General features: G+C 33.2%; 1 protein-coding gene across 2 annotated transcripts in view; it reads left to right on the top strand.

The window, feature by feature from the left end:
* Positions 1-15,114, top strand: part of TMEM161B (transmembrane protein 161B) — a 72,099-nt gene extending 56,985 nt beyond the window's left edge. The window contains exons 6-13 of one of the 2 annotated variants that reach the window (XM_077770986.1): positions 2,490-2,641; positions 3,156-3,216; positions 3,696-3,836; positions 6,510-6,623; positions 8,658-8,832; positions 9,871-9,967; positions 11,156-11,268; positions 14,869-15,114. In XM_077770986.1, coding sequence (XP_077627112.1) covers positions 2,490-2,641; positions 3,156-3,216; positions 3,696-3,836; positions 6,510-6,623; positions 8,658-8,832; positions 9,871-9,967; positions 11,156-11,268; positions 14,869-14,952 — 937 coding nt within the window. In that variant the 3' untranslated portion in view covers positions 14,953-15,114. Of the gene's footprint in view, positions 1-2,489; positions 2,642-3,155; positions 3,217-3,695; positions 3,837-6,509; positions 6,624-8,657; positions 8,833-9,870; positions 9,968-11,155; positions 12,362-14,868 lie in introns of those variants that run through there. The other variant, XM_077770985.1, reaches the window with a different exon arrangement.
* Positions 15,115-15,915: the final 801 nt, after the last annotated feature.

Here is a 15,915-nt window from a genome sequence, read left to right as displayed (position 1 = left end):
TTTAACGGGGGAACTATGAGCTAAATAAGCCTTAGGAAAACAAAGTCAGAGCCTTTACAAAAACCCAGACAGTACTTTAAATTCATAACCATGGGTGGTAAATAATTTATATTTTTGTTATTACCAGCAGTAAAAACATCTTTGGATTAAAGCTTTTTAAAAAATGTTTTAATGTTTGCTTATTTTTGAGAGAGAGAAAGAGAGCGGAGGGAGGGGCAGAGAGAGAGGGAGACACAAAATCTGAAGCAGGCTCCAGGCTCTGAGCTGTCAGCACAGAACCGGATGCCGGGCTCAAACTTGCTGGGATTAAACTCATAAACTGCAAGATCATGACCTGAGTGGCAGTTGGACGCCTAACCAACAGAGCCATGCAGGTACCCTAGACTAAAACTTTTTCTACATTCTTTTTTACTTTGAGTATATTATCCTAGGGAAACAGTGCTGTTTCTCATATCATTCTTCAAAAGATCTATTTTACCCTGAAAGCATAGAATCAGTACTATTTCAGCTTACCTAAACTACCTTGTAAAAACATTTCTATAACAAATTNATGATCTCACGGTTCGTGGGTTCGAGCCCTGCATCAGGCTCTGAGCTGATAGCCCAGAGCCTGGATCCTGTTTCAGATTCTGTGTCTCCCTCTCTCTCTGACCCTTCCCTGTTCACACTGTCTCTCTCTCTCTCTCTCTCCCCCTCCCTCCCTCCCCCTCTCCCTCAGAAATAAATAAAACATTTTAAAAAATTAAAAAGAACATGAGGTAAGAATCTTTGATATAATGAATTTTACATTCGAGTACAGATTTATTTCAAGTTCCTTTTGAAAAAAGCCAAAAAGTCATCTATCTTTATTACTTTAAATTCACTTACTTAAGGATAAGCGACCTGAGCTAGTGTAGCTGTGATGCTCCATTTATATCCAGTATCCTACGGAGTATCTAAAAGAAATAGAAAATGGGTAATAAGTATATTAACCATTTTTAAATAGGGCAGAAAGGGATACCTTTTTAAGAAGTAAGAAAGAAAATTCTTACCTTTTCTCAACTTTTCCTGAAGAATTCTTTGAGAATGTTTTGAACTATTCACATCTGTCATGGAGCCTCTATTATTAGAAAGTTTCATGTGTTACTAATAAACTATGATATAACATAGGTATTGTGTACAGTTTAGAAGAGGCAATGTAATAAGTTGTTAAGTGAACATTTCCTGGATTCAATCACCTAGATTTAAATCCCTGCTTCTCTGATTTATCTGTGTGATCTTGGGCAAGTTACTTAACATTCTGTGCCAGTAAAATTTAAAATATGTAATGATCATAGTTGGTTAAGGTGAGGATGAAATGAGTTAATTGGTAATGCCTAAGACTTGTAAGTCCTAAGTTTCAGCTGTTATTATTTCTCATGCTTGACATGTAGTTGATGTAAAAGTTGCTTTTCTAGATTTTTTTATTTTGCGGAGCATCTTATTATTTTGTTTGGTGGGTTTATGCTTTCAAGGAGAACAATTTGATACAATGAAACCTGGGTTCTAGCTTCGGCTCATCTGCTGGTTTGATCAGTTAGTTGGGGAGGAGGGTTCTGGTAAAATATCTATTTAATATTTTTGTATAAAATTAGACCATTTTAATTTTTTTTGATAGGTGAGTATGTGGAACCTTTGGCTGGTTTTGAGTACTCAACTAGAACTTATTTTCTCTGGAGTTTTTTGTTTAATGGCACTTTGAAATGATCTGAGATAACACAGTTTACCAGTGGCTTTTAGTAATTCTCAAATTTTGAATTATTGGTTGGTTTGCAGATTTCTGTGATTTGCATTTATGTGTTTAATTCTTTTTTTTAATTTCTTTTTAATGTTTTATTTATTTCTAGGAGAGAGAGAGAGACAGCATGAGCAGGGGAGGGTCAGAGAGAGAGGGAGACACAGACTCTGAAACAGGCTCCAGGCTCGGAGCTGGCAGTCAGCACAGAGCCCAACGCGGGGCTCAAACCCACGAACCGCGAGATCATGACCCAAGCGAAAGTCGGACGCTTAACCGACTAAGCCACCCAGGCGCCCCTTGTGTGTTTAATTCTAAATTACTTGAAAAACATTCCCAATAAACGTTCCCTAAAGTAACCTCTACCTTGGTGTTTCACGTCACTGAGAACCGATTTCATAAAACTATTGTAATACCCTCCTAGTAAAATTTGAGTCCGATAAAATAGAAATAGATTTTTTTCCCTAGTTACAGCTTAATTTGTGTATGTACTTTTCATAATTTAAAAATGTTATAAATTTTGCTAAAATTGGATTGTTTTTATGTCTTATTTCCTGGAAGACTAATCAGATTTTCATTGCTTTTTCACTTCCTTCCAAGGGGTACCTTGTAGATAATCATGTTGTAGAATTAAATGTTGTAGTCAGATTTTATTGGAGTTCAAATCCTGTAAAGATGGTTCTGTTTAACTCCCACAAAGTTACTTGTGGTTTTTCCTGAACTTTTCCTTCTGCAGCAAAGTTCTATTTTCATTAACTACACACTATTTTAAAGTCGAAGATGGTGGTGAAAGATCAGTCTGTGTTACCTTTGGATTTTTTTTCTTTGTGAAAGCAATGGCAGTCTTGATTGTAACAGAAAACTATCTGGAATTTGGACTCGAAACAGGTGATCATATAACTTTAAACCTCAGTTTTGCTTTATCAAGTGTTAATATTTTTTACTTCGTTACTTAATTTTTACATCTGATAACGTTTTTAAAATTAGGGTTCAGGTGTATATTCTGTAATGTTCTAAATAATTAAACTTTATTATTATTAAGTAAGATCTTCCTTCTTTGTAGTTGTTTTAACTGAACTTTTTGTTACTTTTTATCAAAAATGCTGCCCCTCCCCATTTTTTCCTTACAGTTAAGTAAGTTTCTACAGTGCTGAAGTTTACTCACATAGATAAAGATGCAGATTTTAATGCAAATTTTATGCACACTTATGGAATGTACAAATATCAAAGGGATGTTTTCAAAGACTGTTCCTGCTAATAACCAAATTTTACTGCATTATGGCATACTAATTAGCACATGAAAGAGCTAAGCTAGTCACTTCAACATTTAAGATGTTCTGTTTTCTAACATTTTATTTCCAGAGAAAGATTCTGTATTAAGAATTCTTTTTTTCCCCTGCAGGGTTTACAAATTTTTCAGATAGTGCGATGCAGTTTCTTGAAAAGCAAGGTTTAGAATCTCAGTAAGTTTTTAAAAATATTAAGTACTCTTAAATTTTAATTTTCCATTTTTTTATAAAACAGCATTTCATGGCTTTCTGTTCTTAATCTGTGAAGAGTTCTTTTTTTAAATAGGATTGTCCCTTTTAGAAATATCCTTACTTGTAATTTTTACACATGTATAAAATAGAATCCTTACTTGTACTTGTTCTTATTTGATTTAATTCCTTAAATAACTTTATGCTGAGCTGTATATCAGTTTCTGTGTTGAAGACATACGTTGTTAGCATTGTGGCTAGAGATGCCTGAGTGAGTTTACAGTTCACCCAGATATGGCTCCTTATAGATAATTGAGTAAGAGAAGTCTTTTTGTAAAAGTTTTTATTACTATTATTGTTGTGGTATGTAAAGTAATGGCTTAGAAGAAAAGAAATTCCTAGAAAGTTAACTTAGCGAACTTCTCACCTTTTTTTTTTTTTTTTAAATTTTATTTTATTTATAGGGGTCCTGTTTCAAAACTTACCTTCAAATTTTTCCTGGCTATTTTCTGTTCACTCATTGGGGCTTTTTTGACATTTCCTGGATTACGACTGGCTCAAATGCATCTGGATGCTCTGAATTTGGCAACAGAAAAAATTACACAGTAAGCGGAAAATGTACATAAGCACATGCAGATAAATATATGTTTTCCATCTTAATGAAGGTATATTATTGTAATGAAATCATAAATTATTGTATTAAAAATTAATAAATAACCATTTGATATCATACTGCTTCCTCTTCTATAAGCAGGTTTCTTTTATTCACTTCTAAATTTTAAGTCCTGTGTTTAAAAACGTACATCATTTACTCAATTCCTTTTCACTTGTTAAAATGGAAATACCAGTATTTCTCTTAGTTCTTTTTAACAGTGTTGTTTTAGTTGTTTTAGTCAGTGTTTGTGAAATACTCCCTACAACTGAACGAAAGATCTGTGGAAATTTTCTTAAATCAGAACACTTTAATTAAAATATTTCATTTTAATTTTATGTAAATAATTTTATGCAAATAATTTCTTACTTAAAATTGTTTTTAAATGTTTTGAAAGTTAAATCTGTGTATATAAGAAATACGTTTTTTAAATTATTGATCTGTTTATGAGACCTTGTTAAAATAATACATTATTTTACTTAAGAGATTGCCGATACTGTACTAAGTGTTAAATATCATAGATTACTTTTAACTGCCAAATTCTATTTTAGTTCTCAGCTGAAGAAATAATACTTGAATATCTACATGTAGTTCAAATCCCATTTACCATATTCTTTGTGGTTGTTATAGATGTTTTCTGTTGACTGTTAGACACCTTGGCAGAACGACAGGTTTATCTCTTTGAATTCATATCGAGACCCAAATTTCCATCTTGTCTTCATGTTTTGCGGTAGAACCCCAAGTTGAGAATATTCCATTTTGATATTTGTGTATATAATCTTTGAGTTTCTCTGAGTGATCATTTTTCCTAACATTTCTGTTCTATAAAACCCTATATATTACTGATGTTGTTTCTCTAGTCTTCTCACATTCTTATCTCTCTTACCTATGTCATTTTCCTTTATTTTAATTTTGCAGTCTTTTTGGTGTTTTTCCTTACCTCTGTTTTTCTGCATATGCTGTATATGTGTGTTTACTTATTCTCACCTCCCGGTACCCACTTCTTCCTCCCTCTTTTTTCCCTCCTCTTCACTCAGCATGCTCTTGGCTACATCCTGCTTTTCTCCCAACATCCATCCATCTCTCTAATAGCTTCTTTTAAAACAAAACCTGCTTCCCCCCCTCCTCTCTACACACACACTTCTGTCCACTAACCCCAGTGTTAGGATTTAAATAAGCTGAAAGGGTGGGTGGAGGGGAGCCCTTCACCAGCTACTGAAACCGCTGTGGGCTGCTCCTTGATACTAGAGTGTTCCCTAGCAACACTGCATACCTAATACTGCTGCTTTCTTCCCCCTCACCCGGTGGTTTACCCAGGCTGGGGGATGAAAGCATCACTTTATAAACACATTTAAAGCATTTGGTGGTAGTTTAGGGTTGGGAGGNTTAAGATTTTTGCTTTTGGGGTTTGGAGCTTTATTTTCAGTTCATTGCAGCCCCCGATTGTGTTGTAGCACTCTGCCATGATACAGGAGTGTGGGCAAGCTTGTTCTGTTGTGAGAATAGCAGGACTGGCACAAAGCGCAGCGCTCTCCTCACCCCCACGGCCAGGCATTAGTACGTGTTTTAATGCCAGAGCTTACTTAGAACCACAGTTCTACCTTTTTTGGTCAGGTGTTCATGGGTTTCTGACACAGCCCTGTTTCCTCACACAGGTCACTGTCATTTGCATTGTAGTGAAGATTCTAAAATATGTGCATGTATGTATTTAAGACTCCCCAGTTAAGCCCTTCACTGTGGCTAATCATGAAAACAGTATATGGTAATAAAACAGAAGAATTTGCTTTTTTCTCAAATAAGAACAGTCTTCAGCAGTCATCTGCCTTTGTGGGATACAAACTTAGAACAGCAATTAACAATGAATTATAATTCAGACCTGAAACCTTTTAACGTATTAGGGATTTTGCTTTTCTGAAGTAATGTAAATTTTCTTGGTACATACAGGATAGGGAAATTAATTTCAGGTATGTTCATAATACATCATGAAGAAATAAAATATTTGAATTATTCGTGATTTTAACAGTCTCATTAAAACACTATACATGAGTATTGCATTTTGAAAGTGTCCTTGGCTGTAAGTTGTTACAGTAGGTTCCTTGTGCCATATGCCTGCTAGTATTTGTACCTTGCTAATAGTGTTTCTTACTTATGCATAGTAAGGAGGCACTGTGTTTTAGCTGCACTGAGAAACTATCAAAAGATGACGCATGTATACTGAAAATCCATCGGATTCGCTGACTGTGTAAAGTTAGGGAATCATTTAAGTACCTGTGTATTAAATCAGGGATATTGTAGGGGATTGTTAAAGAACACTAGAACAGAACTGGACTAATTTTTATTTTAGTGCTAGATCTGCCTTTAAGCTGTGATATTCCCATGAGCAAGTCATTTACTTTCCTGAGTCTAAATGTTCTTATCTGAAAAATTCAGATAATGAGGTTTGTTTTTGCAGGGGCTCAGATCAGTGTCAAGTGATAAGGATAAATAAAAGATAATGTTGCCAGTAGTACCTTAAAACAGAATATGAAAATAAGTTTCTACCTTCTATTTTTAAGTTCCAAGTTTCTGTAGTTTATTAGTGTATTTTGTTCCTGGATTTTTATGTTTGTTTCTTACATACTTTCAGAACATTACTTCATATCAACTTCTTGGCTCCTTTATTTATGGTTCTGCTCTGGGTTAAGCCAATCACCAAAGACTATATTATGAACCCACCATTGGGTAAAGAAAGTGTCCCTTTGTAAGTATGGGTATTTGATGGCTAATTTTTGTTTCCTTATAGAATCATAACTTTTATCAAATGGTATTTACTGTACTTAAGTTTTTAATGATAATATTAGGACACTGTACTTTTAAAAGACATAGAAATGCTAAAAGATGTGTTCTAAAACTGAAGCTACTGGCAAGTCATCATTTAACCTTTTTATGAATGTGAACAATTATTAATCCGCACCAATATTATCTTGCACACTTGTAAGATAAGCTGCTTTCTCACATCATGATCTGACTTTTTTCTGATTTGGGGCCTGTTTTTAAGATACTTTCTGCAGTTCTTTTTTTTTTTCTTAATTGTGAAAATTATGGAGGAAATAATAGTAGTATAAATGGAAACTCATATATTCAGCCGTTATAAGGTTTGTTGATATTTTCCATATTTGCCTCACCTTTTTTTGTTTTGTTTTTTGATGCAGTAGCTTTTCAGGTGAATTAGAAGTCTAATTTTTTTTATCCCTAAGTACATTAGTATACACCTCTAAGAAGTAAGGACATTTTCTGAAATAATATTATCATTGTACCTATCAAATTTTAAAAATAATTCCTTAACATTATTATCTAATATTAGGTCATATTTCCCCTTTTAACAGAACTAGATGGTAAGGAAACATAGAAACAATTTATTAAAAGGTGCTAATAACTGCACTTGATATATTAACTCATTAACCTTGTGAAACTATGTTAGAGTAATAGAAAGAATCAGACAAAGCTGGTTCAAACCCCACTTGTGATCTTCACTGAAACTGTCACTTGAGGGAGATTATTTAACTTCACTGAGCCTCTGTTTCCCCATCTGGAAAATGAAGATAATAGTATCTACCTCACAAATTAAATGAATTAAATGAAAGAATACATGTAATGCAACCAGCTGGAAGTAAGTGCTTAATAAATGTTTCCTTTACTGCTCTGCCTCACCAGAATTAAAGTGGAAAACCTTGACTAGTCATTGACTACACAGTATACGTTTTATATTAATGTATTTCTTTTAGATCCGAGTACATATTTGTCTTGGAGTACTTAATCAGTGATGACCATGACTTTTTAAATTTTTTTAAGAGTTAATCTTACTGAACTAGGGAAGTATCCTTTAAAGTTGTAATGTTTTTTCCTCATATAAGTAAGTCTTAATGGTAATTTTAACTTGAAAGATTCACAAAGTTTGTAAAAGGTAATTTCACATATTTCAACTCTCCTATATTAAGCACCTGATATCTGCTAGAGATTAGAATAGATGCTAAGAGTGGTCTAGGTGTTACTTTCCAATTACATTGTTACTTTTAATCAAAGCAGAAACCATGGTCTTTTAAAAACAGTAAACCACAAAAGGACATCAGAAATTACCTCTTCTTTCTAAAATCCTCTGAAAAAAATATTATAAGGGTATAAGACTTTTCACCTGGAATCCTCCTCTGAGTCTTGAGGAATTGCTAACAACTGAGCCAGCTTGAGCACATGGGTTAAAGGACTTATTAGAGGGAAATCTGAACCATCTGGTTTCTTCATAATATATCAGGATTACTGGTTTTCCACTGATCTCCCAATCAGGAGCTCAGCAGAGTGAGAGATCCTCTTCAAATATCTGTATAATCAGACAAAACTCTAGGCATGGGTTGTTGACTTGGTAGTTCCACATGCAGTACCTTGTAGTTTCCTTTTTGCTTAAACTCTCCAGTTTGAGAGCCCTCAACTTCTCTTCATTTTACAACCAAAATGTTTCCAGAGAAGAGGGTAGATAGAGAATAGGATCCCATGTACTTTCTGCTTTTTTCTTGTAGATATATTTTACTACTTAATTTTCATGATACATTTATCTGTCTTGTTCCGTTGTGCAAGTCAAAGTTATTATATAGTAAGTCTGTAGTATATTGGGGTACTGTTTTATATCTCCAACTGTAAGTGTAGATATCCTGTGTTTTATATGGTGAACACTGACGAATTTAACTAGCATGCTAACATATTTTAGTTTTTGAGAGCACCTTATCGACTTTTTAATCTGTAGAATGACAGAAGCTACCTTTGATACTTTGCGACTCTGGCTAATAATCCTACTGTGTGCCTTGCGGTTGGCCATGATGCGCAGTCACCTGCAGGCTTACTTAAACTTAGCCCAGAAATGTGTGGATCAGATGAAGAAAGAAGCAGGGCGAATAAGTACCATCGAGCTACAGAAAATGGTAAGTTTCATACTGTAGTCACAATGGAAAATAGCAAACACTGTATTATAAGAAACCAAAGCATTTGATTTCCTTTAATAGTAATTTCATCCCCTCATACTCTTACCGTAAATAAATGCTATAATCTTAAATTGACACATATGGAAGAGACCTCATTCTGCTTTTGGAGCTAAGTGAAGAAAGAATCTCAAGTTCTCTTCCTGCCTTAGTACTGTAGTGTATCTACTATTGCTAAATGGGACCCCCAATTGATTTGGAAGATACTACAATATATTATGTCTAGCCTTTAAGACTTAAGGGGTAGGAAATACTAGTTTTAGTGACTAAATTAATTCCATTTAACATTCTTCCAAGTATTTGAACCTGAAATGTTACCATTTAACATAATGTGAATTCCATAGAAGGAAAGTGCTACCTAGGAATCCATCCGTCATTATAGTTCACTGGATCTTTATGACCTGATCTTGTCTTTTTTAGAAATTTGGTGTCGGGTCTCCTGTTTTTTACTCTTCTTTCATAGTCAGGGGCATTTATCAAGATTCAGACACTTTGTTTAACCTTACAGATTTTCACATTCTCTATAATTTTACCTCAAATTTTAGTTGAATATGTTCATATAGAATGAAAATTAAATGTTTTTCTTTATGAGGGATTAATGAGTCAACATGTTATTTTTATTTGATGTTTTGGTGTTTCTCTAGAGATTTTAGCATTTTATTATATTTGATACATAAGTGAATATACCATTTGAATTTAAGTGATTATTTTCTCTAAATTATATGAATCGCTTAAGAAGAACTATTTTTAAGGAATCTATTTTAATATTTTCACATTTTAAAAAACTCCTCTTCAAACTAAGCCTTTTTGAAGTCCATTTGGGGGCATTTATAATGAAGTAAAAACTTATTAGCATTTATCTCCCTTCCCATGATGGAATTACTTATCTCTTAAGCAATTCAGTTTGACAATTATATGAAAGTTAAATTCACCCGTAACATATCCACCGTATTAGACACTTAAGAATGTTGTTGTTTGCAGGTGGCTCGAGTGTTCTATTACCTTTGTGTCATTGCCCTGCAGTATGTGGCCCCTCTGGTAATGCTGCTTCACACAACTCTGCTTCTGAAAACACTAGGTAGGCATGCCCTGGTGACTGGAAAGCACCTTGGTTTCCTTTCTGCCTATAATTAATAATGCTTTTTGTTATCTACAAAGAAATACGCCTCTTAAATTTGTTTTCTTTAAAAGTTTTAAGAAACATGGGAAGCTTTGAGCTGTAGAAATTGATTCATCATCTTGATTTTGAAAACTCAGTTCCATATAGTTTTATAATATTACGCTTTATTTTTTTGTAAGAATTGTTAGCTGAAGGTTAATTCCCAAATTTACTGAGAAACTCAAATGAGCACTCTTGGTCTTAGTTATTTTGTGTTGTAAGAGGATAATACAAGATTAGTTAGTGCCTAATGTTTAAATTATTATAAGGCCTTTGTATATTTATGTGAATTGCAAGATCCTGTAGTAAGTTGTACTTTAGATATTGACAAGATAAAGATTCTTCCATTTCTCAGTGGAAGAACAAAGTTCTCCTTTAAGTCTGTTCACCAAACTGAATTTCCTGTGTGGTGTTATTTGAGAGCTATCCATTATTGTATTGATCATTTCCCTTTGCTTGGATCAGGCAGTCAGCTAGTGTGGGGGTTTAAGAAGCCTAAAGGAACTAAGTATTATTTGGGTGGGCTTAGTAAATACTGTAGAGCTGATGACAGATGTAAATAGCCTTTAGGAATCTATGGAACCTAAAGAAGTAGCTCAATTATAAATTATGTGACTCATATCCTATCCAACATAGTAAAATATATGATGAAAAACTTTCTGGAAGCTATTAATAGTGTCTCACGTTGAAATCATAGATAGTTTCTGAGAAAGAAATTTATTCTGATATTCTAGTGGTAGAAAAGATTTCTAAGAAGTTACTGAGTCTGTCCCTGTCACTCCAGTAGAGGTAATTGGTTAGTGTATTATACAAGGAAAAAATGTTTTTATTATTTTACCAGATTTTACTGCAGTTAATTAAAAGTAAATTAAGCTTTTTATGTGTACTTTTACTGATAAGGCCAGACTGTAGTCTAGTAAAGTGAATTTTTACCAGGTATGTAGAAAGGTTATTTTACTTTATTTTCACCATGAAATAATTTGTTGTACCACTAAACTTCTTGTTCTTAATTTCATGTATAAGCTTAAAAGAATTATTTTATTTTTTTAATTAGAAGTTTTGGAATTAGTCATTCTTCAAATTTTACTTGTGTCTTGAATTTTCTAGGTAATCATTCCTGGGGGATTTATCCAGAATCTATTTCTACCTTGCCAGTGGATAATAGTCTACCCTCCAATTCTGTTTACTCTGAATTACCGTCTGCTGATGGGAAGATGAAGGTAACTGTTACACAAATAACAGTGGCACTGAGCAGCTTAAAAAACATTTTCACTCCTCTGCTTTTTCGAGGACTTCTGTCTTTTCTGACCTGGTGGATTGCTGCTTGTCTCTTCTCTACAAGCCTTTTTGGACTTTTCTATCACCAGTATCTGACTGTGGCATGAATCTCAGTTAACAAGAAAGGATATCCAAGTTACACTTTGAATTGAAATATCTATGCCCTTGGTGGGCTGTTGGAAACTAGAAGAAAGCAAATACAAAGGAAAAAACATATCAGAATATCTTATTTTAAATGCTTCCTCTGTATTCTCAGGGTGAATCAATGGTATAATATTTAAAATTACAGAGTAGATTATGAACTGCTATATTGTGGCATTGGAATTTTAACTCCTTGTATTAACTGATGGGAAGAGGGCTATCTACAGGGGTAATACTTAGGATTACCTAGGTTTACAGAAACCTCCCGCAGTCTTTGAAACTTCTCATATGACTCCAGTTCTTGATTGATTGCTCTTAATGGTATAAAGGTACTGTTAATATTCATAGTGGCTGCCCTATAGAACAATCTTCAAACTGAGCCATGCTTTGGGGGAGGGAAAGAAGCTAAAGTCATTTCTGTTGGTAATAGTCACTTTTCAAATAACAATGGCAAAATTCAACAGAAAGGAAGAAATAGCTACTGTATATTACAGTAAAGCCGCATAGTAATTTTAAATTTAATGGAGATGTACATGGTTAATATCTACAAGTACTGCTGCTTGAGAGTAGCAAGAGTATTGTCTTAAAATGTATTTTATCCAACTTGAGGGAACTTTTAAAACGATTGGCTATATGAACATTTGCTGTTAGGCTTGGAACTCCCATATTTTATTTTATTCTGTGATCCTAAATATAGTTCTTTTAATAGTCTAAAAATATTTATCAATGTTGATCCGACTTTTAAAAATTACTTTAATCCTGCTGACTACCTGTATGTATTGTATATATATTATATATTAGATATATAATATATTGAAATTCTAAAAGATGAAAATATTGGATCCTTATAATATTTTAAGTTGCTGAATGTATATTAAATGTGATTGAATGAGATGTGTTTGTATCTAGAAATTTTCTTTCTTTTTGGAATGAGATTAAAATACATTTTGAAAGTTCCTAAGATCAAGCAGTTTATTTGTGTTGCCTGTGTGTGAGATTACTTAAAATTTTTTAGATACTTAGGTGATTTCTCCCAAATTAAAATTTTTTTTTATCATTTTCAAAAATCAGAACCTTCCTCACAAACCAAATCTACAGGAATCATTTAAACATGTGTTAAATCGGATTTGTTTTAAGTTTGTAGTATTAGTATTGTAGAATTAGAAATGTTAGTATTTTCTCTGATAGGATGAAATTGAGGTAATTTAAATGAAAAACTGATATGAAATGAAAAAGTAAAATTTTTTTGGATGCTTTTTACATCTGAAGCCTAAAATTAAGGGTTTCAATTATAAAGGGAATGACTGTAAGAGATAAATAAGGTTTGTGTATTTTTTGTTTAACAAGTAAAATTTGTAGATACATGTTCTTTCTTGTAAAGGTCTTGAGACTACATATTAGTGTTATTGTTTCAGTGCTGTTATCACTGTTGAAAGCAGTTTTGAAGCTCTTTTGGAATTACTTCCAAGGCTTGTAGTTCACATTCATTTGAATAATCTCAATACAACAAATTCTTTTGTTATAGATTAAATATTTTGGAATTAGCTGATATTTTAAATATGAGGAATAAGTGCTTAAGTTGGATAAAATTCTTTGGTTGAAGTGAATTGTTAATATAGCCTAATGGTAGTTCATGTGTATTTACAAAAGAAACATTCCAAATACATCTTGAGATAACAGAATCCATGAAAATAAGAATCTTATGACTAGATTATAGCATTTATAACAACATTATGACATTTATTTTGTATGTGAAAGTTCTGACATGTTGGACTTGAAAAGAACCTCACTTGATATTTATAAGCATTTTTATTAAAGAGCTACATTTTAAAAATTAGAATTAAAGTTACTGTTTGGGTTTCAAAGATTGTACTGTAGAGTAAAATGGAGGGGAAAAGGCATAGAATTTATTCTTGGATGAAATAACATTTATTTCTAAAATACTATTGATTCACTCTTTTTAAACTTGAATTCTTCCTAAGTATACTGTGAACTTGTGCAAACTGCACATTAATTTAAGTAATGGGTTTGTTTTCTTTTGTTTTTTAGCCTTTCCAAACAAATTTAAAGAGAATGATTGTTAAAACTACTAACCGGTTTATTTAAGCATCTTGTCTTTGTACACAAATTCTGTTCCTGAGTATAAAGAGTTTGTACTTTATGTAAAACAAACAGTATTTTTTAATTGAGATATAATTGACATATAGCATTTTATTTGTTTTAGGTATACAACATCATTATTTATATATATATGATTCCAAATAATATTTTAATCTTCTTAATTAGGTCAGTAGAATTCTTTCATTTTTTATGTCAGACTCTGGTCAATGTAAATGCTTCATAGGTCAGTTATTTTACATTTCTCCTAAAGTAACTAGGAACCCTTATAATCTTGCTTCATATGATTTGTGGAATTGTATTTGATAATTTGTTGATTCCTGCCCCCCATCCCTTCCCTATTGCACTACAAAAATCAGAGCTCTATTCTCCCTCCTACCCCATTGAAATGTCTGAAATGAAAAGCATATAATTTTATCTTAATATCCGTATGCTGTTTGATTATCTTTGGCATTTTCCCCAGAATTCCAATTGCTATGCATAAATGACCAACGCATCCACGCAGAATGGGCTCATTGTCTTATTGTTTCTGATATAAATATCATTGGTAAAATACTGACATTTCTTCTTGAGTTATGATTCAGAAGAGATAGTCATCCATTAATGGAATTGATAGGTACAGGAAGCAATAAGTAGAATTCATTATAAAATCTATAATTGGAACTTCACTGGATAGATTTTATTCTTTCAAATGAAAGATTAAATTCTCAGTACTGAAAAGCATAGGGTCTCAACATTCTCTGAATTCAAACACACTTTCTGAGCGATCTCATAATTGAAAATCGTCTATCATGGTATATGGCTCTATTCAGCAAAATAAAACTAAGTGATTTTTGAATGTGGATCATCCTGCATCTTCACAGAGCTTTAGATGGCTTAAAGAATCAGATTTAAACACATTTATGATCCTAGACCATGAACCTAGTATCTCAGATATTTCTACAGTATCATCTTTAACTTCTACTCCTCTCATAATGTCTGTACCCTGGGTTTCTAGCTAAGCTGGTTGTATGCCCTGAGAACTCTGACATGGACACTAAGGGATGATCACAAAGCTCATGTCAACCTGTCTCGTCCTTAAAATGATAAACATTTTACTTATTTTATTTCTTCCTAACAAAAAAGAAAAACCAGATTGAGCCTGTCCTTACTCTTGTCTTCTGTTACAATTGAACTTCTTTCTTTTTAGCTACAAACTATTATGTTGGATGAGCCTATCTTTAATGATTCAGACAGTGTGTGTTTGTCTGTTTCATTGTTCTTTCCTTTTTTCCCCCCCTTAGAACTCCCTATATATGTGGTTACTCTCCTCCTTTCTCCCACTTGGCAAAAGAATGTTCATTGTCTTAAATGAAGAAGCAGCATAATTTTGTGGAAAGAAGATTAATTTAACCATCAGGAACCATCCCATTTCTGCCTTCAGTTAGCTTTTTTTTTTTTTCTTTGCGCTTATTAAGCATTCAACCTATACTAATTAAGTAGAATTGAATTATCATCACTATTGACCTCAATTTTATCATAAAATAAAGAATTTATATTAAATATACGGTTGTGTTTTTCTAAATCTGATATCAGTTTCCCTTTGTGTTAATGTGAGAAAGAGGAATAGCAATATTTGTCTTCAGGAATGGTCACAGATCATGTTAGAGGACATTGACTTGCTGTTTGTTAAAAACTTCACAAAGAGTGTTTTCTCCAGGAACATTTTGCTTTGTGCTCATTTAATTATTCATTCAGGAAATATTTGTTGAGTATATTTTATATTGTCGAAAGTGCCCTACATGTAGCAGTGAACAAAACATCACAATCCCTCCCCTTGAGGAACATAATATTTGGTGCCAGAATGTAGCAAAATGAATGAGTCAAATGTAGGACATATTAGATAGTGATAAGTTATTTTTTTCTTAATGTTTATTTATTTTGAGAGAGAGAGAGAGAATACGCTTGTGACCTGGGGAGGGGCAGAGAGAGAGAGCGCGTGTAAGAATTTCAAGCAGGCTCCACGTGTCAGTACAGAGCCTGATGTGGGGCTCCAGCTCATGACTGCAAAACATGACCTGAGCCATAATCAAGAGTTGGACACTTAACTAAATGAACTACCCAGATGCCCTTAGATAGTGGTAGGTTCTAATGAGTGGGAAGGAATCAAGGAAAGGAGAATATGAGGTTGGAGGGTAGGGATAAAGTTAAAGTTTTAAACCTCACTGGTTTTCAGAGAAACCTCACTGAGAAGGTAATTTCTGAGTAATGACCTGCCAGAGATAAGAACCACCGTAATGATTTTTTTCTTATTATTACTGTAGTTTGTTGGTTGACATAACATCCTGATT

Source organism: Crocuta crocuta, unplaced genomic scaffold (genome assembly GCF_008692635.1).
Source record: "Crocuta crocuta isolate KB4526 unplaced genomic scaffold, BGI_CrCroc_1.0 scaffold196, whole genome shotgun sequence".
NCBI classification, from domain to species: Eukaryota; Metazoa; Chordata; class Mammalia; order Carnivora; family Hyaenidae; genus Crocuta; species Crocuta crocuta.
The sequence above is the reverse complement of the archived record's forward strand: the minus strand, read 5'-3'. Positions and strand labels throughout refer to the sequence as shown.